The sequence below is a fragment of the Engystomops pustulosus genome, chromosome 4 (assembly GCF_040894005.1).
Source record: "Engystomops pustulosus chromosome 4, aEngPut4.maternal, whole genome shotgun sequence".
Classification (NCBI taxonomy): Eukaryota; Metazoa; Chordata; class Amphibia; order Anura; family Leptodactylidae; genus Engystomops; species Engystomops pustulosus.
Window position 1 is genome coordinate 224,286,925 of NC_092414.1, and position 24,277 is coordinate 224,311,201.

Below are 24,277 nucleotides of genomic sequence, written 5' to 3' on the forward strand. Positions count from 1 at the left end.
GCAGGAGGAGCTGAGCAGATTGTACATAGTGTCCTATCTGCAGGCAGCATGTTATAGAGCAGGAGGAGCTGAGCAGATTATACATGGTGTCCTATCTGCAGGCAGCATGTTATAGAGCAGGAGGAGCTGAGCAGATTGTACATAGTGTCCTATCTGCAGGCAGCATGTTATAGAGCAGGAGGAGCAGAGCAGATTATACATGGTGTCCTATCTGCAGGCAGCATGTTATAGAGCAGGAGGAGCTGAGCAGATTGTACATAGTGTCCTATCTGCAGGCAGCATGTTATAGAGCAGGAGGAGCTGAGCAGATTGTACATAGTGTCCTATCTGCAGGCAGCATGTTATAGAGCAGGAGGAGCTGAGCAGATTATACATGGTGTCCTATCTGCAGGCAGCATGTTATAGAGCAGGAGGAGCTGAGCAGATTGTACATAGTGTCCTATCTGCAGGCAGCATGTTATAGAGCAGGAGGAGCTGAGCACATTATACATAGTGTCCTATCTGCAGGCAGCATGTTATAGAGCAGGAGGAGCTGAGCAGATTGTACATAGTGTCCTATCTGCAGGCAGCATGTTATAGAGCAGGAGGAGCTGAGCAGATTGTACATAGTGTCCTATCTGCAGGCAGCATGTTATAGAGCAGGAGGAGCTGAGCAGATTATACAGTGTCCTATCTGCAGGCAGCATGTTATAGAGCAGGAGGAGCTGAGCACATTATACATAGTGTCCTATCTGCAGGCAGCATGTTATAGAGCAGGAGGAGCTGAGCAGATTATACAGTGTCCTATCTGCAGGCAGCATGCTATAGAGCAGGAAGAGCGGAGCAGATTGTACATAGTGTCCTATCTGCAGGCAGCATGTTATAGAGCAGGAGGAGCAGAGCAGATTGTACATAGTGTCCTATCTGCAGGCAGCATGTTATAGAGCAGGATGAGCTGAGCAGATTGTACATAGTGTCCTATCTGCAGGCAGCATGTTATAGAGCAGGCGGAGCTGAGCAGATTATACAGTGTCCTATCTGCAGGTAGCATGTTATAGAGCAGGAGGAGCTGATCAGATTATACAGTGTCCTATCTGCAGGTAGCATGTTATAGAGCAGGAGGAGCTGAGCACATTATACAGTGTCCTATCTGCAGGCAGCATGTCTCATTTTCCCCACCCTGATACAATGTAACGAGCTCTGCAGCTGTGTGCAGCGGGACCTGTGACCATTGAGATGCGACGAGATACAAAATATCAACATTTATTCCACAGTAACAGCACAAATACTTCTCTTTACAGTAATTACACATCATCCGCAGAGCATCGCACCGGCTCCTGCAGAGCGTCACACCGTCCACTTCAGACACCTGCACAACACACAGGGAAGGGTTAATACAGAGCAGGTAAAGTAAGAGGGAGGAGTAAGAGGCGGAGCTTCCTCACCTGGTCTCCTGGTGGGTCCCCAGACACTTGACGCAGCAGTAGCGCGCCCCGCAGGACACGCAGCAGTAGTGCGAGGGGAAGCCGCACACAGAGCAGAAGTGTCGCTGCGGGAAGGTGGAGGCCCCGGCGCACGACGTCAGGTAGTTAGGACCTTCACTGGTGCTCAGGTTCTGCAATCACAGGAGCAAGGGTCAGCAAGACACAGGCCCCGCCCACACAGACAGGAGGAGGAGCCTGCCCCTCCTCCAGCACCGCCCGCCCCCTGCAGGGTACCCTCACCTGCTCCTCCAGCCCCGCCCCCTGCAGCGTGCCCTCACCTGCTCCTCCAGCCCCGCCCCCTGCAGCGTGCCCTCACCTGCTCCTCCAGCCCCGCCCCCTGCAGCGTGCCCTCACCTGCTCCTCCAGCCCCGCCCCCTGCAGGGTGACCTCACCTGCTCCTCCAGCCCCGCCCCCTGCAGCGTGCCCTCACCTGCTCCTCCAGCCCCGCCCCCTGCAGCGTGCCCTCACCTGCTCCTCCAGCCCCGCCCCCTGCAGCGTGCCCTCATCTGCTCCTCCAGCCCCGCCCCCTGCAGCGTGCCCTCATCTGCTCCTCCAGCCCCGCCCCCTGCAGCGTGCCCTCATCTGCTCCTCCAGCCCCGCCCCCTGCAGCGTGCCCTCACCTGCTCCTCCAGCCCCGCCCCCTGCAGCGTGACCTCACCTGCTCCTCCAGCCCCGCCCCCTGCAGGGTGACCTCACCTGCTCCTCCAGCCCCGCCCCCTGCAGGGTGACCTCACCTGCTCCTCCAGCCCCGCCCTCTGCAGGGTGACCTCACCTGCTCCTCAAGCCCCGCCCCCTGCAGCGTGCCCTCACCTGCTCCTCCAGCCCCGCCCCCTGCAGGGTGACCTCACCTGCTCCTCCAGCCCCGCACCCCGCAGCGTGCCCTCACCTGCTCCTCCAGCCCCGCCCTCTGCAGGGTGACCTCACCTGCTCCTCCAGCCCAGCCCTCTGCAGGGTGACCTCACCTGCTCCTCCAGCCCAGCCCCCTGCAGGGTGACCTCACCTGCTCCTCCAGCCCCGCCCTCTGCAGGGTGACCTCACCTGCTCCTCCAGCCCCGCCCCCTGCAGGGTGACCTCACCTGCTCCTCCAGCCCCGCCCCCTGCAGGGTGACCTCACCTGCTCCTCCAGCCCCGCCCCCTGCAGGGTGACCTCACCTGCTCCTCCAGCCCCGCCCTCTGCAGGGTGACCTCACCTGCTCCTCCAGCCCCGCCCCCTGCAGGGTGACCTCACCTGCTCCTCCAGCCCCGCCCCCTGCAGCGTGACCTCACCTGCTCCTCCAGCCCCGCCCTCTGCAGGGTGACCTCACCTGCTCCTCCAGCCCCGCCCTCTGCAGGGTGACCTCACCTGCTCCTCCAGCCCCGCCCCCTGCAGGGTGACCTCACCTGCTCCTCCAGCCCCGCCCCCTGCAGGGTGACCTCACCTGCTCCTCCAGCCCCGCCCCCTGCAGGGTGACCTCACCTGCTCCTCCAGCCCCGCCCCCTGCAGGGTGACCTCACCTGCTCCTCCAGCCCCGCCCTCTGCAGGGTGACCTCACCTGCTCCTCCAGCCCCGCCCCCTGCAGGGTGACCTCACCTGCTCCTCCAGCCCCGCCCCCTGCAGCGTGACCTCACCTGCTCCTCCAGCCCCGCCCTCTGCAGGGTGACCTCACCTGCTCCTCCAGCCCCGCCCTCTGCAGGGTGACCTCACCTGCTCCTCCAGCCCCGCCCTCTGCAGGGTGACCTCACCTGCTCCTCCAGCCCCGCCCCCTGCAGGGTGACCTCACCTGCTCCTCCAGCCCCGCCCCCTGCAGCGTGACCTCACCTGCTCCTCCAGCCCCGCCCTCTGCAGGGTGACCTCACCTGCTCCTCCAGCCCCGCCCCCTGCAGGGTGACCTCACCTGCTCCTCCAGCCCCGCCCTCTGCAGGGTGACCTCACCTGCTCCTCCAGCCCCGCCCCCTGCAGGGTGACCTCACCTGCTCCTCCAGCCCCGCCCCCTGCAGGGTGACCTCACCTGCTCCTCCAGCCCCGCCCCCTGCAGGGTGACCTCACCTGCTCCTCCAGCAGGGCCTGGAAGTTCTTGCGGAATCTCAGCTTGAAGTGATCTCCTCGGGTTTTCTTCTTCTTCTTCCCTGTGGATACAGATGTGGGTGTGATACGTGTATCCGAGCTCCAGGGGGCGACACCCCTGTACATACAGTATGTGCAGCAGCTATTGTCTCTGTTATCAGCCTCTCACCCGTTTCGTGGTCGTCATCAAACTGCGGCAGCCGCTTGAGCTGTGGGAGATTGGCGTGAGGATCGTCCTGGAAATTGTCCTTCTCCAGCGCCTCCAGCTGCCGGCACAGACGCCGCTGCCGCGTAGCCGGGTCCAACACCCGCCGCTGGGAGGAGTCAGCCGAGCGCACTGAGGGAAGGAGCACAGCGTCACACACAACACCCGCCGCTGGGAGGAGTCAGCCGAGCGCACTGAGGGAAGGAGCACAGCGTCACACACAACACCTACAGCTGGGAGGAGTCAGCCGAGCGCACTGAGGGGAGGAGCACAGCGTCACACATAACACCCGCCACTGGGAGGAGTCAGCCGAGCGCACTGAGGGGAGGAGCACAGCGTCACACACAACACCTACAGCTGGGAGGAGTCAGCCGAGCGCACTGAGGGGAGGAGCACAGCGTCACACACAACACCCGCCGCTGGGAGGAGTCAGCCGAGCGCACTGAGGGGAGGAGCACAGCGTCACACACAACACCCACAGCAGGGAGGAGTCAGCCGAGCGCACTGAGGGGAGGAGCACAGCGTCACACACAACACCTACAGCTGGGAGGAGTCAGCCGAGCGCACTGAGGGGAGGAGCACAGCGTCACACATAACACCCGCCACTGGGAGGAGTCAGCCGAGCGCACTGAGGGGAGGAGCACAGCGTCACACACAACACCCACAGCAGGGAGGAGTCAGCCGAGCGCACTGAGGGGAGGAGCACAGCGTCACACACAACACCCGCCGCTGGGAGGAGTCAGCCGAGCGCACTGAGGGGAGGAGCACAGCGTCACACACAACACCTACAGCTGGGAGGAGTCAGCCGAGCGCACTGAGGGGAGGAGCACAGCGTCACACATAACACCCGCCACTGGGAGGAGTCAGCCGAGCGCACTGAGGGGAGGAGCACAGCGTCACACACAACACCTACAGCTGGGAGGAGTCAGCCGAGCGCACTGAGGGGAGGAGCACAGCGTCACACACAACACCCGCCGCTGGGAGGAGTCAGCCGAGCGCACTGAGGGGAGGAGCACAGCGTCACACACAACACCCACAGCAGGGAGGAGTCAGCCGAGCGCACTGAGGGGAGGAGCACAGCGTCACACACAACACCTACAGCTGGGAGGAGTCAGCCGAGCGCACTGAGGGGAGGAGCACAGCGTCACACACAACACCCGCCACTGGGAGGAGTCAGCCGAGCGCACTGAGGGGAGGAGCACAGCGTCACACATAACACCCGCCGCTGGGAGGAGTCAGCCGAGCGCACTGAGGGGAGGAGCACAGCGTCACACACAACACCCGCCGCTGGGAGGAGTCAGCCGAGCGCACTGAGGGGAGGAGCACAGCGTCACACACAACACCCACAGCAGGGAGGAGTCAGCCGAGCGCACTGGGGGAGGAGCACAGCGTCACACACAACACCCGCCACTGGGAGGAGTCAGCCGAGCGCACTGAGGGGAGGAGCACAGCGTCACACACAACACCCGCCGCTGGGAGGAGTCAGCCGAGCGCACTGAGGGGAGGAGCACAGCGTCACACACAACACCCGCCGCTGGGAGGAGTCAGCCGAGCGCACTGAGGGGAGGAGCACAGCGTCACACACAACACCCGCCGCTGGGAGGAGTCAGCCGAGCGCACTGAGGGGAGGAGCACAGCGTCACACACAACACCTACAGCTGGGAGGAGTCAGCCGAGCGCACTGAGGGGAGGAGCACAGCGTCACACACAACACCCGCCACTGGGAGGAGTCAGCCGAGCGCACTGAGGGGAGGAGCACAGCGTCACACATAACACCCGCCGCTGGGAGGAGTCAGCCGAGCGCACTGAGGGGAGGAGCACAGCGTCACACACAACACCCGCCACTGGGAGGAGTCAGCCGAGCGCACTGAGGGGAGGAGCACAGCGTCACACACAACACCCACAGCAGGGAGGAGTCAGCCGAGCGCACTGAGGGGAGGAGCACAGCGTCACACACAACACCTACAGCTGGGAGGAGTCAGCCGAGCGCACTGAGGGGAGGAGCACAGCGTCACACACAACACCCGCCACTGGGAGGAGTCAGCCGAGCGCACTGAGGGGAGGAGCACAGCGTCACACATAACACCCGCCGCTGGGAGGAGTCAGCCGAGCGCACTGAGGGGAGGAGCACAGCGTCACACACAACACCTACAGCTGGGAGGAGTCAGCCGAGCGCACTGAGGGGAGGAGCACAGCGTCACACATAACACCCGCCGCTGGGAGGAGTCAGCCGAGCGCACTGAGGGGAGGAGCACAGCGTCACACACAACACCCGCCACTGGGAGGAGTCAGCCGAGCGCACTGAGGGGAGGAGCACAGCGTCACACATAACACCCGCCGCTGGGAGGAGTCAGCCGAGCGCACTGAGGGGAGGAGCACAGCGTCACACACAACACCCGCCGCTGGGAGGAGTCAGCCGAGCGCACTGAGGGGAGGAGCACAGCGTCACACACAACACCCACAGCAGGGAGGAGTCAGCCGAGCGCACTGGGGGAGGAGCACAGCGTCACACACAACACCCGCCGCTGGGAGGAGTCAGCCGAGCGCACTGAGGGGAGGAGCACAGCGTCACACACAACACCCGCCGCTGGGAGGAGTCAGCCGAGCGCACTGAGGGGAGGAGCACAGCGTCACACACAACACCCGCCGCTGGGAGGAGTCAGCCGAGCGCACTGAGGGGAGGAGCACAGCGTCACACACAACACCCGCCACTGGGAGGAGTCAGCCGAGCGCACTGAGGGGAGGAGCACAGCGTCACACACAACACCCACAGCAGGGAGGAGTCAGCCGAGCGCACTGAGGGGAGGAGCACAGCGTCACACACAACGCCTACAGCTGGGAGGAGTCAGCCGAGCGCACTGAGGGGAGGAGCACAGCGTCACACACAACACCCGCCACTGGGAGGAGTCAGCCGAGCGCACTGAGGGGAGGAGCACAGCGTCACACACAACACCCGCCGCTGGGAGGAGTCAGCCGAGCGCACTGAGGGGAGGAGCACAGCGTCACACACAACACCCACAGCAGGGAGGAGTCAGCCGAGCGCACTGAGGGGAGGAGCACAGCGTCACACACAACACCCGCCGCTGGGAGGAGTCAGCCGAGCGCACTGAGGGGAGGAGCACAGCGTCACACACAACACCCGCCGCTGGGAGGAGTCAGCCGAGCGCACTGAGGGGAGGAGCACAGCGTCACACACAACACCCGCCGCTGGGAGGAGTCAGCCGAGCGCACTGAGGGGAGGAGCACAGCGTCACACACAACACCCGCCGCTGGGAGGAGTCAGCCGAGCACACTGAGGGGAGGAGCACAGCGTCACACACAACACCCGCCGCTGGGAGGAGTCAGCCGAGCACACTGAGGGGAGGAGCACAGCGTCACACATAACACCCGCCGCTGGGAGGAGTCAGCCGAGCGCACTGAGGGGAGGAGCACAGCGTCACCCAGAAAGGGATTAGATACACAGCTCAGCAGGCAGTATCACACAGGAGAGGATTAGATACACAGCTCAGCAGGCAGTATCACACGGGATAGGATTAGATACACAGCTCAGCAGACAGTATCACACAGGAGAGGATTAGATACACAGCTCAGCAGTATCACACAGGAGAGGATTAGATACACAGCTCAGCAGTATCACACAGGAGAGGATTAGATACACAGCTCAGCAGACAGTATCACAGGATGGGATTAGATACACGGCTCAGCAGTCAGTATCACACAGGATAGGATTAGATACACGACTCAGCAGTCAGTATCACACAGGAAAGGATTAGATACACAGCTCAGCAGTCAGTATCACACAGGATAGGATTAGATACACGGCTCAGCAGACAGTATCACACAGGAGAGGATTAGATACACGGCTCAGCAGACAGTATCACACAGGATAGGATTAGATACACAGCTCAGCAGACTGTATCACACAGGAGAGGATTAGATACACAGCTCAGCAGACAGTATCACAGGATGGGATTAGATACACAGCTCAGCAGACAGTATCACACAGGAGAGGATTAGATACACAGCTCAGCAGGCAGTATCACACAGGAGAGGATTAGATACACAGCTCAGCAGGCAGTATCACACAGGATGGGATTAGATACACAGCTCAGCAGTTAGTATCACAAAGGATAGGATTAGATACACAGCTCAGCAGACTGTACCACACAGGAGAGGATTAGATACACAGCTCAGCAGACTGTATCACACAGGAGAGGATTAGATACACAGCTCAGCAGACAGTATCACACAGGAAAGGATTAGATACACGGCTCAGCAGGCAGTATCACACAGGTTGGGATTAGATACACGGCTCAGCAGTCAGTATCACACAGGATAGGATTAGATACACGACTCAGCAGTCAGTATCACACAGGAAAGGATTAGATACACAGCTCAGCAGGCAGTATCACACAGGATAGGATTAGATACACGGCTCAGCAGACAGTATCACACAGGAGAGGATTAGATACACGGCTCAGCAGGCAGTATCACACAGGATAGGATTAGATACACGGCTCAGCAGACAGTATCACACAGGAGAGGATTAGATACACGGCTCAGCAGGCAGTATCACAGGATGGGATTAGATACACAGCTCAGCAGACAGTATCACACAGGAAAGGATTAGATACACAGCTCAGCAGACAGTATCACACAGGAAAGGATTAGATACACGGCTCAGCAGGCAGTATCACACAGGATAGGATTAGATACACGGCTCAGCAGGCAGTATCACACAGGATAGGATTAGATACACGGCTCAGCAGACAGTATCACAGGATGGGATTAGATACACAGCTCAGCAGACAGTATCACACAGGAAAGGAATAGATACACAGCTCAGCAGGCAGTATCACACGGGTTGGGATTAGATACACAGCTCAGCAGACAGTATCACACAGGAAAGGATTAGATACACGGCTCAGCAGGCAGTATCACACAGGTTGGGATTAGATACACGGCTCAGCAGGCAGTATCACACAGGATAGGATTAGATACACGGCTCAGCAGGCAGTATCACACGGGTTGGGACTAGATGCATAGCTCAGCAGACAGTATCACACAGGAGAGGATTAGATACACAGCTCAGCAGACAGTATCACACAGGAGAGGATTAGATACACAGCTCAGCAGGCAGTATCACACAGGATAGGATTAGATACACGGCTCAGCAGGCAGTATCACACAGGAGAGGATTAGATACACAGCTCAGCAGACAGTATCACACAGGAGAGGATTAGATACACAGCTCAGCAGGCAGTATCACACAGGAGAGGATTAGATACACAGCTCAGCAGACAGTATCACACAGGAGAGGATTAGATACACGGCTCAGCAGACAGTATCACACAGGAGAGGATTAGATACACGGCTCAGCAGACAGTATCACACAGGAGAGGATTAGATACACGGCTCAGCAGACAGTATCACACAGGAGAGGATTAGATACACAGCTCAGCAGACAGTATCACACAGGATAGGATTAGATACACAGCTCAGCAGTCAGTATCACACAGGAGAGGATTAGATACACAGCTCAGCAGTCAGTATCACACAGGAGAGGATTAGATACACAGCTCAGCAGTCAGTATCACACAGGAGAGGGTTAGATACACAGCTCAGCAGGCAGTATCACACAGGAGAGGATTAGATACACAGCTCAGCAGGCAGTATCACACAGGAGAGGATTAGATACACGGCTCAGCAGACAGTATCACACAGGAGAGGATTAGATACACAGCTCAGCAGGCAGTATCACACAGGAGAGGATTAGATACACGGCTCAGCAGACAGTATCACACAGGAGAGGATTAGATACACAGCTCAGCAGTCAGTATCACACAGGAGAGGATTAGATACACAGCTCAGCAGTATCACACAGGATAGGATAAGATACACAGCTCAGCAGACAGTATCACACAGGAGAGGATTAGATACACAGCTCAGCAGACAGTATCACACAGGAGAGGATTAGATACACGGCTCAGCAGACAGTATCACACAGGAGAGGATTAGATACACAGCTCAGCAGGCAGTATCACACAGGAGAGGATTAGATACACAGCTCAGCAGGCAGTATCACACGGGTTGGGGTGAGATACACAGCTCAGCAGGCAGTATCACACAGGAGAGGATTAGATACACGGCTCAGCAGACAGTATCACACAGGGTAGGATTAGATACACAGCTCAGCAGACAGTATCACACAGGAGAGGATTAGATACACAGCTCAGCAGACAGTATCACACAGGAGAGGATTAGATACACAGCTCAGCAGACAGTATCACACGGGTTGGGATTAGATACACGGCTCAGCAGGCAGTATCACACAGGATAGGATTAGATACACGGCTCAGCAGACAGTATCACACGGGTTGGGATTAGATGCATAGCTCAGCAGACTGTATCACACAGGAGAGGATTAGATACACAGCTCAGCAGGCAGTATCACACAGGATAGGATTAGATACACAGCTCAGCAGGCAGTATCACACAGGAGAGGATTAGATACACAGCTCAGCAGGCAGTATCACACAGGAGAGGATTAGATACACGGCTCAGCAGACAGTATCACACAGGAGAGGATTAGATACACGGCTCAGCAGACAGTATCACACAGGAGAGGATTAGATACACAGCTCAGCAGGCAGTATCACACAGGATAGGATTAGATACACGGCTCAGCAGGCAGTATCACACAGGAGAGGATTAGATACACAGCTCAGCAGACAGTATCACACAGGAGAGGATTAGATACACGGCTCAGCAGACAGTATCACACAGGAGAGGATTAGATACACGGCTCAGCAGACAGTATCACACAGGAGAGGATTAGATACACGGCTCAGCAGGCAGTATCACACAGGAGAGGATTAGATACACAGCTCAGCAGTCAGTATCACACAGGAGAGGATTAGATACACGGCTCAGCAGACAGTATCACACAGGGTAGGATTAGATACACGGCTCAGCAGTCAGTATCACACAGGAGAGGATTAGATACACAGCTCAGCAGGCAGTATCACACGGGATAGGATTAGATACACAGCTCAGCAGGCAGTATCACACAGGAGAGGATTAGATTCACAGCTCAGCAGTCAGTATCACACAGGATAGGATTAGATACACAGCTCAGCAGGCAGTATCACACAGGATAGGATTAGATACACAGCTCAGCAGACAGTATCACACAGGAGAGGATTAGATACACAGCTCAGCAGGCAGTATCACACAGGATAGGATTAGATACACAGCTCAGCAGACTGTATCACACAGGAGAGGATTAGATACACAGCTCAGCAGGCAGTATCACACAGGAGAGGATTAGATACACAGCTCAGCAGACAGTATCACACAGGATAGGATTAGATACACAGCTCAGCAGGCAGTATCACACAGGAGAGGATTAGATACACAGCTCAGCAGTCAGTATCACACAGGAGAGGATTAGATACACGGCTCAGCAGGCAGTATCACACAGGAGAGGATTAGATACACAGCTCAGCATACAGTATCACACAGGAGAGGATTAGATACACGGCTCAGCAGGCAGTATCACACGGGTTGGGATTAGATACACAGCTCAGCAGGCAGTATCACACAGGATAGGATTAGATACACGGCTCAGCAGGCAGTATCACACAGGAGAGGATTAGATACACAGCTCAGCAGTCAGTATCACACAGGAGAGGATTAGATACACAGCTCAGCAGGCAGTATCACACGGGAGAGGATTAGATACACAGCTCAGCAGTCAGTATCACACAGGACAGGATTAGATGCACAGCTCAGCAGTCAGTATCACACAGGAGAGGATTAGATACACAGCTCAGCAGGCAGTATCACACAGGAGAGGATGAGATACACAGCTCAGCAGACAGTATCACACAGGAGAGGATTAGATACACAGCTCAGCAGACAGTATCACACAGGAGAGGATGAGATACACAGCTCAGCAGACTGTATCACACAGGATAGGATTAGATACACAGCTCAGCAGACAGTATCACACAGGAGAGGATTAAATACACAGCTCAGCAGACAGTATCACACGGGTTGGGATTAGATACACAGCTCAGCAGACAGTATCACACAGGAGAGGATTAGATACACAGCTCAGCAGTCAGTATCACACAGGATAGGATTAGATACACAGCTCAGCAGACAGTATCACACAGGATAGGATTAGATACACAGCTCAGCAGGCAGTATCACACAGGACAGGATTAGATACACAGCTCAGCAGGCAGTATCACACAGGAGAGGATGAGATACACAGCTCAGCAGACAGTATCACACAGGAGAGGATTAGATACACGGCTCAGCAGACAGTATCACACAGGAGAGGATTAGATACACAGCTCAGCAGGCAGTATCACACAGGAGAGGATTAGATACACAGCTCAGCAGGCAGTATCACACAGGACAGGATTAGATACACAGCTCAGCAGGCAGTATCACACAGGACAGGATTAGATACACAGCTCAGCAGACAGTATCACACAGGATAGGATTAGATACACAGCTCAGCAGGCAGTATCACACAGGAGAGGATTAGATACACGGCTCAGCAGACAGTATCACACAGGAGAGGATGAGATACACAGCTCAGCAGACAGTATCACAGGATGGGATTAGATACACAGCTCAGCAGGCAGTATCACACAGGAAAGGATTAGATACACAGCTCAGCATACAGTATCACACAGGAGAGGATTAGATACACAGCTCAGCAGTCAGTATCACACAGGACAGGATTAGATACACAGCTCAGCAGACAGTATCACACAGGAGAGGATTAGATACACAGCTCAGCAGACAGTATCACAGGATGGGATTAGATACACAGCTCAGCAGGCAGTATCACACAGGAAAGGATTAGATACACAGCTCAGCAGGCAGTATCACACAGGAGAGGATTAGATACACGGCTCAGCAGGCAGTATCACACAGGAGAGGATTAGATACACGGCTCAGCAGGCAGTATCACACAGGAGAGGATTAGATACACAGCTCAGCATACAGTATCACACAGGAGAGGATTAGATACACGGCTCAGCAGAGAGTATCACACAGGAGAGGATTAGATACACAGCTCAGCAGACAGTATCACACAGGAGAGGATTAGATACACGGCTCAGCAGGCAGTATCACACGGGTTGGGATTAGATACACAGCTCAGCAGTCAGTATCACACAGGATAGGATTAGATACACAGCTCAGCAGACTGTATCACACAGGATAGGATTAGATACACAGCTCAGCAGGCAGTATCACACGGGTTGGGATTAGATACACAGCTCAGCAGACAGTATCACACAGGAGAGGATTAGATACACGGCTCAGCAGACAGTATCACACAGGAGAGGATTAGATACACGGCTCAGCAGACAGTATCACACAGGAGAGGATTAGATACACAGCTCAGCAGGCAGTATCACACAGGAGAGGATTAGATACACAGCTCAGCAGGCAGTATCACACAGGACAGGATTAGATACACAGCTCAGCAGGCAGTATCACACAGGACAGGATTAGATACACAGCTCAGCAGGCAGTATCACACAGGAAAGGATTAGATACACAGCTCAGCAGGCAGTATCACGCAGGAGAGGATTAGATACACGGCTCAGCAGGCAGTATCACACAGGAGAGGATTAGATACACGGCTCAGCAGTCAGTATCACACGGGTTGGGATTAGATACACAGCTCAGCAGACAGTATCACACAGGAGAGGATTAGATACACAGCTCAGCAGTCAGTATCACACAGGATAGGATTAGATACACAGCTCAGCAGACAGTATCACACAGGAGAGGATTAGATACACAGCTCAGCAGACAGTATCACACAGGAGAGGATTAGATACACGGCTCAGCAGGCAGTATCACACGGGTTGGGATTAGATACACAGCTCAGCAGTCAGTATCACACAGGATAGGATTAGATACACAGCTCAGCAGACTGTATCACACAGGATAGGATTAGATACACAGCTCAGCAGGCAGTATCACACGGGTTGGGATTAGATACACAGCTCAGCAGACAGTATCACACAGGAGAGGATTAGATACACGGCTCAGCAGACAGTATCACACAGGAGAGGATTAGATACACGGCTCAGCAGACAGTATCACACAGGAGAGGATTAGATACACAGCTCAGCAGGCAGTATCACACAGGAGAGGATTAGATACACAGCTCAGCAGGCAGTATCACACAGGACAGGATTAGATACACAGCTCAGCAGGCAGTATCACACAGGACAGGATTAGATACACAGCTCAGCAGACAGTATCACACAGGGTAGGATTAGATACACAGCTCAGCAGACAGTATCACACAGGAGAGGATTAGATACACAGTTCAGCAGACAGTATCACACAGGATAGGATTAGATACACGGCTCAGCAGACAGTATCACACAGGAGAGGATTAGATACACAGCTCAGCAGTCAGTATCACACGGGTTGGGATTAGATACACAGCTCAGCAGACAGTATCACACAGGAGAGGATTAGATACACAGCTCAGCAGGCAGTATCACACGGGTTGGGATTAGATACACGGCTCAGCAGACAGTATCACACAGGAGAGGATTAGATACACAGCTCAGCAGGCAATATCACACAGGAGAGGATTAGATACACGGCTCAGCAGGCAGTATCACACAGGAGAGGATTAGATACACGGCTCAGCAGGCAGTATCACACAGGAGAGGATTAGATACACAGCTCAGCAGGCAGTATCACACAGGAGAGGATTAGATACACAGCTCAGCAGATAGTATCACACAGGATAGGATTAGATTCACAGCTCAGCAGACAGTATCACACAGGAGAGGATTAGATACACGGCTCAGCAGACAGTATCACACAGGAGAGGATTAGATACACAGCTCAGCAGGCAGTATCACACAGGATAGGATTAGATTCACAGCTCAGCAGGCAGTATCACACAGGAGAGGATTAGATACACAGCTCAGCAGGCAGTATCACACAGGAGAGGATTAGATACACAGCTCAGCAGGCAGTATCACACAGGAGAGGATTAGATACACAGCTCAGCAGGCAGTATCACACAGGAGAGGATTAGATACACGGCTCAGCAGGCAGTATCACACGGGTTGGGATTAGATACACGGCTCAGCAGGCAGTATCACACGGGTTGGGATTAGATACACGGCTCAGCAGGCAGTATCACACAGGAGAGGATTAGATACACGGCTCAGCAGGCAGTATCACACAGGAGAGGATTAGATACACGGCTCAGCAGGCAGTATCACACAGGAGAGGATGAGATACACAGCTCAGCAGGCAGTATCACACAGGATAGGATTAGATACACAGCTCAACAGGCAGTATCACACAGGAGAGGATTAGATTCACAGCTCAGCAGACAGTATCACACAGGAGAGGATTAGATACACAGCTCAGCAGGCAGTATCACACAGGATAGGATTAGATACACAGCTCGGCAGTCAGTATCACACAGGAGAGGATTAGATACACGGCTCAGCAGACAGTATCACACAGGAGAGGATTAGATACACAGCTCAGCAGACAGTATCACACGGGTTGGGGTGAGATACACAGCTCAGCAGGCAGTATCACACAGGAGAGGATTAGATACACAGCTCAGCAGGCTGTATCACACGGGTTGGGGTTAGATACACAGCTCAGCAGGCAGTATCACACGGGTTGGGATTAGATGCATAGCTCAGCAGACAGTATCACACAGGAGAGGATTAGATACACGGCTCAGCAGGCAGTATCACACAGGAGAGGATTAGATACACGGCTCAGCAGGCAGTATCACACAGGAGAGGATTAGATACACAGCTCAGCAGGCAGTATCACACAGGATAGGATTAGATTCACAGCTCAGCAGGCAGTATCACACAGGAGAGGATTAGATACACAGCTCAGCAGGCAGTATCACACAGGAGAGGATTAGATACACAGCTCAGCAGGCAGTATCACACAGGAGAGGATTAGATACACAGCTCAGCAGGCAGTATCACACAGGAGAGGATTAGATACACGGCTCAGCAGGCAGTATCACACGGGTTGGGATTAGATACACGGCTCAGCAGGCAGTATCACACAGGAGAGGATTAGATTCACAGCTCAGCAGACAGTATCACACAGGAGAGGATTAGATACACAGCTCAGCAGGCAGTATCACACAGGATAGGATTAGATACACAGCTCGGCAGTCAGTATCACACAGGAGAGGATTAGATACACGGCTCAGCAGACAGTATCACACAGGAGAGGATTAGATACACAGCTCAGCAGGCAGTATCACACGGGTTGGGATTAGATGCATAGCTCAGCAGACAGTATCACACAGGAGAGGATTAGATACACAGCTCAGCAGTCAGTATCACACAGGAGAGGATTAGATACACAGCTCAGCAGGCAGTATCACACAGGAGAGGATTAGATACACAGCTCAGCAGGCAGTATCACACGGGTTGGGATTAGATGCATAGCTCAGCAGGCAGTATCACACAGGAGAGGATTAGATACACAGCTCAGCAGTCAGTATCACACAGGAGAGGATTAGATACACGGCTCAGCAGACAGTATCACACAGGAGAGGATTAGATACACGGCTCAGCAGACAGTATCACACAGGAGAGGATTAGATACACAGCTCAGCAGTCAGTATCACACGGGAGAGGATTAGATACACAGCTCAGCTGTATCACACAGGAGAGGATTAGATTCACAGCTCAGCAGTCAGTATCACACAGGATAGGATTAGATACACAGCTCAGCAGTCAGTATCACACAGGAGAGGATTAGATACACAGCTCAGCAGGCAGTATCACACAGGAGAGGATTAGATACACAGCTCAGCAGTCAGTATCACACAGGAGAGGATTAGATACACAGCTCAGCAGTCAGTATCACACAGGAGAGGATTAGATACACAGCTCAGCAGGCAGTATCACACGGGAGAGGATTAGATACACAGCTCAGCAGTCAGTATCACACAGGAGAGGATGAGATACACAGCTCGGCAGTCAGTATCACACAGGGTAGGATTAGATACACAGCTCAGCAGACAGTATCACACAGGAGAGGATTAGATACACGGCTCAGCAGGCAGTATCACACAGGAGAGGATTAGATACACAGCTCAGCAGACAGTATCACACAGGATAGGATTAGATACACAGCTCAGCAGGCAGTATCACACGGGTTGGGATTAGATACACAGCTCAGCAGACAGTATCACACAGGAGAGGATTAGATACACAGCTCAGCAGTCAGTATCACACAGGAGAGGATTAGATACACAGTTCAGCAGACAGTATCACACAGGATAGGATTAGATACACGGCTCAGCAGACAGTATCACACAGGAGAGGATTAGATACACAGCTCAGCAGACAGTATCACACGGGTTGGGATTAGATACACAGCTCAGCAGACAGTATCACACAGGAGAGGATGAGATACACAGCTCGGCAGTCAGTATCACACAGGGTAGGATTAGATACACAGCTCAGCAGACAGTATCACACAGGAGAGGATTAGATACACAGCTCAGCAGTCAGTATCACACAGGAGAGGATTAGATACACAGCTCAGCAGACAGTATCACACAGGATAGGATTAGATACACGGCTCAGCAGACAGTATCACACAGGAGAGGATTAGATACACGGCTCAGCAGGCAGTATCACACAGGAGAGGATTAGATACACGGCTCAGCAGGCAGTATCACACAGGATAGGATTAGATACACAGCTCAACAGGCAGTATCACACAGGAGAGGATTAGATACACAGCTCAGCAGGCAGTATCACACAGGAGAGGATTAGATACACAGCTCAGCAGACAGTATCACACAGGAGAGGATTAGATACACGGCTCAGCAGACAGTATCACACAGGAGAGGATTAGATACACGGCTCAGCAGACAGTATCACACAGGAGAGGATTAGATTCACAGCTCAGCAGACAGTATCACACAGGAGAGGATTAGATACACAGCTCAGCAGGCAGTATCACACAGGATAGGATTAGATACACAGCTCGGCAGTCAGTATCACACAGGAGAGGATTAGATACACGGCTCAGCAGACAGTATCACACAGGAGAGGATTAGATACACAGCTCAGCAGGCAGTATCACACAGGAGAGGATTAGATACACGGCTCAGCAGACAGTATCACACAGGAGAGGATTAGATACACAGCTCAGCAGACAGTATCACACAGGAGAGGATTAGATACACAGCTCAGCAGGCAGTATCACACGGGTTGGGATTAGATACACAGCTCAGCAGACAGTATCACACAGGATAGGATTAGATACACGGCTCAGCAGGCAGTATCACACAGGAGAGGATTAGATTCACAGCTCAGCAGACAGTATCACACAGGAGAGGATTAGATACACAGCTCAGCAGGCAGTATCACACAGGATAGGATTAGATACACAGCTCGGCAGTCAGTATCACACAGGAGAGGATTAGATACACGGCTCAGCAGACAGTATCACACAGGAGAGGATTAGATACACAGCTCAGCAGGCAGTATCACACAGGAGAGGATGAGATACACAGCTCGGCAGTCAGTATCACACAGGGTAGGATTAGATACACAGCTCAGCAGACAGTATCACACAGGAGAGGATTAGATACACAGCTCAGCAGTCAGTATCACACAGGAGAGGATTAGATACACAGTTCAGCAGACAGTATCACACAGGATAGGATTAGATACACGGCTCAGCAGACAGTATCACACAGGAGAGGATTAGATACACAGCTCAGCAGACAGTATGACACGGGTTGGGATTAGATACACAGCTCAGCAGACAGTATCACACAGGAGAGGATGAGATACACAGCTCGGCAGTCAGTATCACACAGGGTAGGATTAGATACACAGCTCAGCAGACAGTATCACACAGGAGAGGATTAGATACACAGCTCAGCAGTCAGTATCACACAGGAGAGGATTAGATACACAGTTCAGCAGACAGTATCACACAGGATAGGATTAGATACACGGCTCAGCAGACAGTATCACACAGGAGAGGATTAGATACACAGCTCAGCAGACAGTATCACACGGGTTGGGATTAGATACACAGCTCAGCAGGCAGTATCACACAGGAGAGGATGAGATACACAGCTCGGCAGTCAGTATCACACAGGGTAGGATTAGATACACAGCTCAGCAGACAGTATCACACAGGAGAGGATTAGATACACGGCTCAGCAGGCAGTATCACACAGGAGAGGATTAAATACACAGCTCAGCAGACAGTATCACACAGGAGAGGATTAGATACACAGCTCAGCAGGCAGTATCACACGGGTTGGGATTAGATACACAGCTCAGCAGACAGTATCACACAGGAGAGGATTAGATACACAGCTCAGCAGTCAGTATCACACAGGATAGGATTAGATACACAGCTCAGCAGACAGTATCACACAGGATAGGATTAGATACACAGCTCAGCAGGCAGTATCACACGGGTTGGGATTAGATACACAGCTCAGCAGACAGTATCACACAGGAGAGGATTAGATACACAGCTCAGCAGTCAGTATCACACAGGAGAGGATTAGATACACAGTTCAGCAGACAGTATCACACAGGATAGGATTAGATACACGGCTCAGCAGACAGTATCACACAGGAGAGGATTAGATACACAGCTCAGCAGACAGTATCACACGGGTTGGGATTAGATACACAGCTCAGCAGACAGTATCACACAGGATAGGATTAGATACACAGCTCAGCAGACAGTATCACACAGGAGAGGATTAGATACACCGCTCAGCAGGCAGTATCACACAGGAGAGGATGAGATACACAGCTCAGCAGACAGTATCACACAGGAGAGGATTAGATACACCGCTCAGCAGGCAGTATCACACAGGAGAGGATGAGATACACAGCTCAGCAGACAGTATCACACAGGAGAGGATTAGATACACGGCTCAGCAGACAGTATCACACAGGAGAGGATTAGATACACCGCTCAGCAGGCAGTATCACACAGGAGAGGATGAGATACACAGCTCAGCAGACAGTATCACACAGGAGAGGATTAGATACACGGCTCAGCAGACAGTATCACACAGGAGAGGATTAGATACACAGCTCAGCAGGCAGTATCACACAGGAGAGGATGAGATACACAGCTCAGCAGACAGTATCACACAGGAGAGGATTAGATACACGGCTCAGCAGGCAGTATCACACAGGAGAGGATTAGATACACGGCTCAGCAGGCAGTATCACACGGGTTGGGATTAGATACACGGCTCAGCAGGCAGTATCACACGGGTTGGGATTAGATACACGGCTCAGCAGGCAGTATCACACAGGAGAGGATTAGATACACGGCTCAGCAGGCAGTATCACACAGGAGAGGATTAGATACACGGCTCAGCAGGCAGTATCACACAGGAGAGGATGAGATACACAGCTCAGCAGGCAGTATCACACAGGAGAGGATCAGATACACAGCTCAGCAGGCAGTATCACACAGGAGAGGATTAGATACACAGCTCAGCAGATAGTATCACACAGGATAGGATTAGATTCACAGCTCAGCAGACAGTATCACACAGGAGAGGATTAGATACACAGCTCAGCAGGCAGTATCACACAGGAGAGGATTAGATACACGGCTCAGCAGGCAGTATCACACGGGTTGGGATTAGATACACGGCTCAGCAGGCAGTATCACACGGGTTGGGATTAGATACACGGCTCAGCAGGCAGTATCACACAGGAGAGGATTAGATACACAGCTCAGCAGGCAGTATCACACAGGATAGGATTAGATTCACAGCTCAGCAGACAGTATCACACAGGAGAGGATTAGATACACAGCTCAGCAGGCAGTATCACACAGGATAGGATTAGATACACAGCTCGGCAGTCAGTATCACACAGGAGAGGATTAGATACACGGCTCAGCAGACAGTATCACACAGGATAGGATTAGATTCACAGCTCAGCAGACTGTATCACACAGGATAGGATTAGATACACAGCTCGGCAGTCAGTATCACACAGGAGAGGATTAGATACACAGCTCGGCAGTCAGTATCACACAGGAGAGGATTAGATACACAGCTCAGCAGGCAGTATCACACAGGAGAGGATTAGATACACAGCTCAGCAGACAGTATCACACGGGTTGGGGTGAGATACACAGCTCAGCAGGCAGTATCACACAGGAGAGGATTAGATACACAGCTCAGCAGACAGTATCACACAGGATAGGATTAGATGCACAGCTCAGCAGTCAGTATCACACAGGAGAGGATTAGATACACAGCTCAGCAGGCAGTATCACACAGGAGAGGATTAGATACACAGCTCAGCAGACAGTATCACACGGGTTGGGGTGAGATACACAGCTCAGCAGGCAGTATCACACAGGAGAGGATTAGATACACAGCTCAGCAGACAGTATCACACAGGATAGGATTAGATACACCGCTCAGCAGACAGTATCACACAGGAGAGGATTAGATACACAGCTCAGCAGACAGTATCACACAGGAGAGGATTAGATACACAGCTCAGCAGACAGTATCACACAGGAGAGGATGAGATACACGGCTCAGCAGGCAGTATCACACAGGAGAGGATTAGATACACGGCTCAGCAGACAGTATCACACAGGAGAGGATTAGATACACGGCTCAGCAGACAGTATCACACAGGAGAGGATTAGATACACGGCTCAGCAGACAGTATCACACAGGAGAGGATTAGATACACAGCTCAGCAGGCAGTATCACACAGGAGAGGATTAGATACACGGCTCAGCAGGCAGTATCACACAGGAGAGGATTAGATACACAGCTCAGCAGGCAGTATCACACAGGAGAGGATTAGATACACGGCTCAGCAGGCAGTATCACACAGGAGAGGATTAGATACACGGCTCAGCAGGCAGTATCACACAGGAGAGGATTAGATACACGGCTCAGCAGGCAGTATCACACAGGAGAGGATTAGATACACGGCTCAGCAGGCAGTATCACACAGGAGAGGATGAGATACACGGCTCAGCAGGCAGTATCACACAGGAGAGGATTCGATACACGGCTCAGCAGACAGTATCACACAGGAGAGGATTAGATACACAGCTCAGCAGGCAGTATCACACAGGAGAGGATGAGATACACGGCTCAGCAGGCAGTATCACACAGGAGAGGATGAGATACACGGCTCAGCAGGCAGTATCACACAGGAGAGGATTCGATACACGGCTCAGCAGACAGTATCACACAGGAGAGGATTAGATACACAGCTCAGCAGGCAGTATCACACAGGAGAGGATTAGATACACGGCTCAGCAGGCAGTATCACACAGGAGAGGATTAGATACACAGCTCAGCAGGCAGTATCACACAGGAGAGGATTAGATACACGGCTCAGCAGGCAGTATCACACAGGAGAGGATTAGATACACGGCTCAGCAGACAGTATCACACAGGATAGGATTAGATACACGGCTCAGCAGGCAGTATCACACGGGTTGGGATTAGATACACGGCTCAGCAGGCAGTATCACACAGGAGAGGATTAGATACACGGCTCAGCAGGCAGTATCACACAGGATAGGATTAGATACACGGCTCAGCAGGCAGTATCACACGGGTTGGGATTAGATACACGGCTCAGCAGGCAGTATCACACAGGAGAGGATTAGATACACGGCTCAGCAGGCAGTATCACACAGGAGAGGATTAGATACACGGCTCAGCAGGCAGTATCACACGGGTTGGGATTAGATACACGGCTCAGCAGGCAGTATCACACGGGTTGGGGTGAGATACTCCCCCGGTTTCCGGTTCTCACCCGCCGGTTTCTTCTCCAGCATTGTTGTCCTTACAAAAACTCGATCCCCGGCGCGGTCAACTGCGCGTGCGCGGTGCAGGCCGCACGGTGAGGAACACTACGCATGCTCCGATAGAAAAAAAAACACACACACAGAGTACATCATCCGCGCATGCGTAAGCCGCTGGTGTGTTGTTGCGCGGCTCCGCCACTAGATGTCAGTGACGTCCTATATTATGCCCCGCGCTCTGTACGCGTTACCGCATCTTATAGCAATGCTGCTGCAGCGCCTCTTTATTTCTATGGTCAGAGGGGACATTGCAGTCAGACCTGTGAGCAATTTATCCAGTGACGGGGGATGGACATCTGGGCAGCCGCCTCTTGTGTCCCCCCCCAAGTTCCCACATTACTGGGGGTCACGAGTGTAGCGGGGGCTTACAGTGATAGGTGAGGGGTCCGCAGTCACTGATGAGGTGCGGGCAGGTCGTATGGCAACGTATACAGCAACATATAGCCATAGAGCGCCCCCTATCTATGGTCACAATGTAGAAACATTAGGGACAAAGAGGTCCCCAGGGAACCTGAGACCACCAGAGCATGTCCTACACCAACCGAGAACCTGAGACCACCAGAGCATGTCCTACACCAACCGAGAACCTGAGACCACCAGAGCATGTCCTACACCAACCGAGAACCTGAGACCACCAGAGCATGTCCTACACCAACCGAGAACCTGAGACCACCAGAGCATGTCCTACACCAACGGAGAACCTGAGACCCCCAGAGCACGTCCTACACCAACCGAGAACCTGAGACCCCCAGAGCATGTGCTACACCAACCGAGAACCTGAGACCACCAGAGCATGTGCTACACCAACCGAGAACCTGAGACCACCAGAGCACGTGCTACACCAACCGAGAACCTGAGACCACCAGAGCACGTCCTACACCAACCGAGAACCTGAGACCACCAGAGCACGTCCTACACCAACCGAGAACCTGAGACCACCAGAGCACGTCCTACACCAACGGAGAACCTGAGACCACCAGAGCACGTCCCACACCAACCGAGAACCTGAGACCACCAGAGCATGTGCTACACCAACCGAGAACCTGAGACCCCCAGAGCATGTCCTACACCAACCGAGAACCTGAGACCACCAGAGCATATCCCACACCGAGAACCTGAGACCACCAGAGCACGTCCCACACCAACCGGGAACCTGAGACCCCCAGAGCACGTCCCACACCAACCGAGAACCTGAGACCACCAGAGCATATCCCACACCGAGAACCTGAGACCACCAGAGCACGTCCCACACCAACCGGGAACCTGAGACCCCCAGAGCACGTCCCACACCAACCGGGAACCTGAGACCACCAGAGCACGTCCTACACCAACCGAGAACCTGAGACCACCAGAGCACGTCCTACACCAACAGAGAACCTGAGACCACCAGAGCACGTCCTACACCAACCGAGAACCTGAGACCACCAGAGCACGTCCTACACCAACCGAGAACCTGAGACCACCAGAGCACGTCCCACACCAACCGAGAACCTGAGACCACCAGAGCATGTCCTACACCAACCGAGAACCTGAGACCACCAGAGCATGTCCCACACCAACCGAGAACCTGAGACCACCAGAGCACGTCCTACACCAACCGAGAACCTGAGACCACCAGAGCACGTCCTACACCAACCGAGAACCTGA

The 24,277-nt window shown here is 53.4% G+C and overlaps 1 protein-coding gene across 1 annotated transcript; it reads right to left on the bottom strand.

The window, feature by feature from the left end:
* Positions 1-1,226: 1,226 nt before the first annotated feature.
* On the bottom strand, positions 1,227-22,715 carry ZNHIT1 (zinc finger HIT-type containing 1). The gene is made up of 5 exons (XM_072150021.1): positions 22,582-22,715; positions 3,677-3,844; positions 3,490-3,569; positions 1,425-1,594; positions 1,227-1,348 (listed from the first exon to the last, which is right to left on the bottom strand). Exons 1-5 carry the CDS (start codon positions 22,601-22,603, stop codon positions 1,327-1,329), a joined length of 462 nt encoding a protein of 153 aa, XP_072006122.1. The 5' UTR covers positions 22,604-22,715; the 3' UTR covers positions 1,227-1,326.
* Positions 22,716-24,277: the final 1,562 nt, after the last annotated feature.

Bases quoted from the DNA above. Each gene is read 5' to 3' on its own strand.
- ZNHIT1 (XM_072150021.1), bottom strand. From the start codon at position 22,603: ATGCTGGAGAAGAAACCGGCGG. The intron at 1,595-3,489 runs GTGAGGTCACCC...CTGTGATTGCAG, and splicing joins AGGCCCTGCTGGAGGAGCAG to AACCTGAGCACCAGTGAAGG. The intron at 1,349-1,424 runs GTGAGGAAGCTC...TGTGTTGTGCAG, and splicing joins GGGACCCACCAGGAGACCAG to GTGTCTGAAGTGGACGGTGT.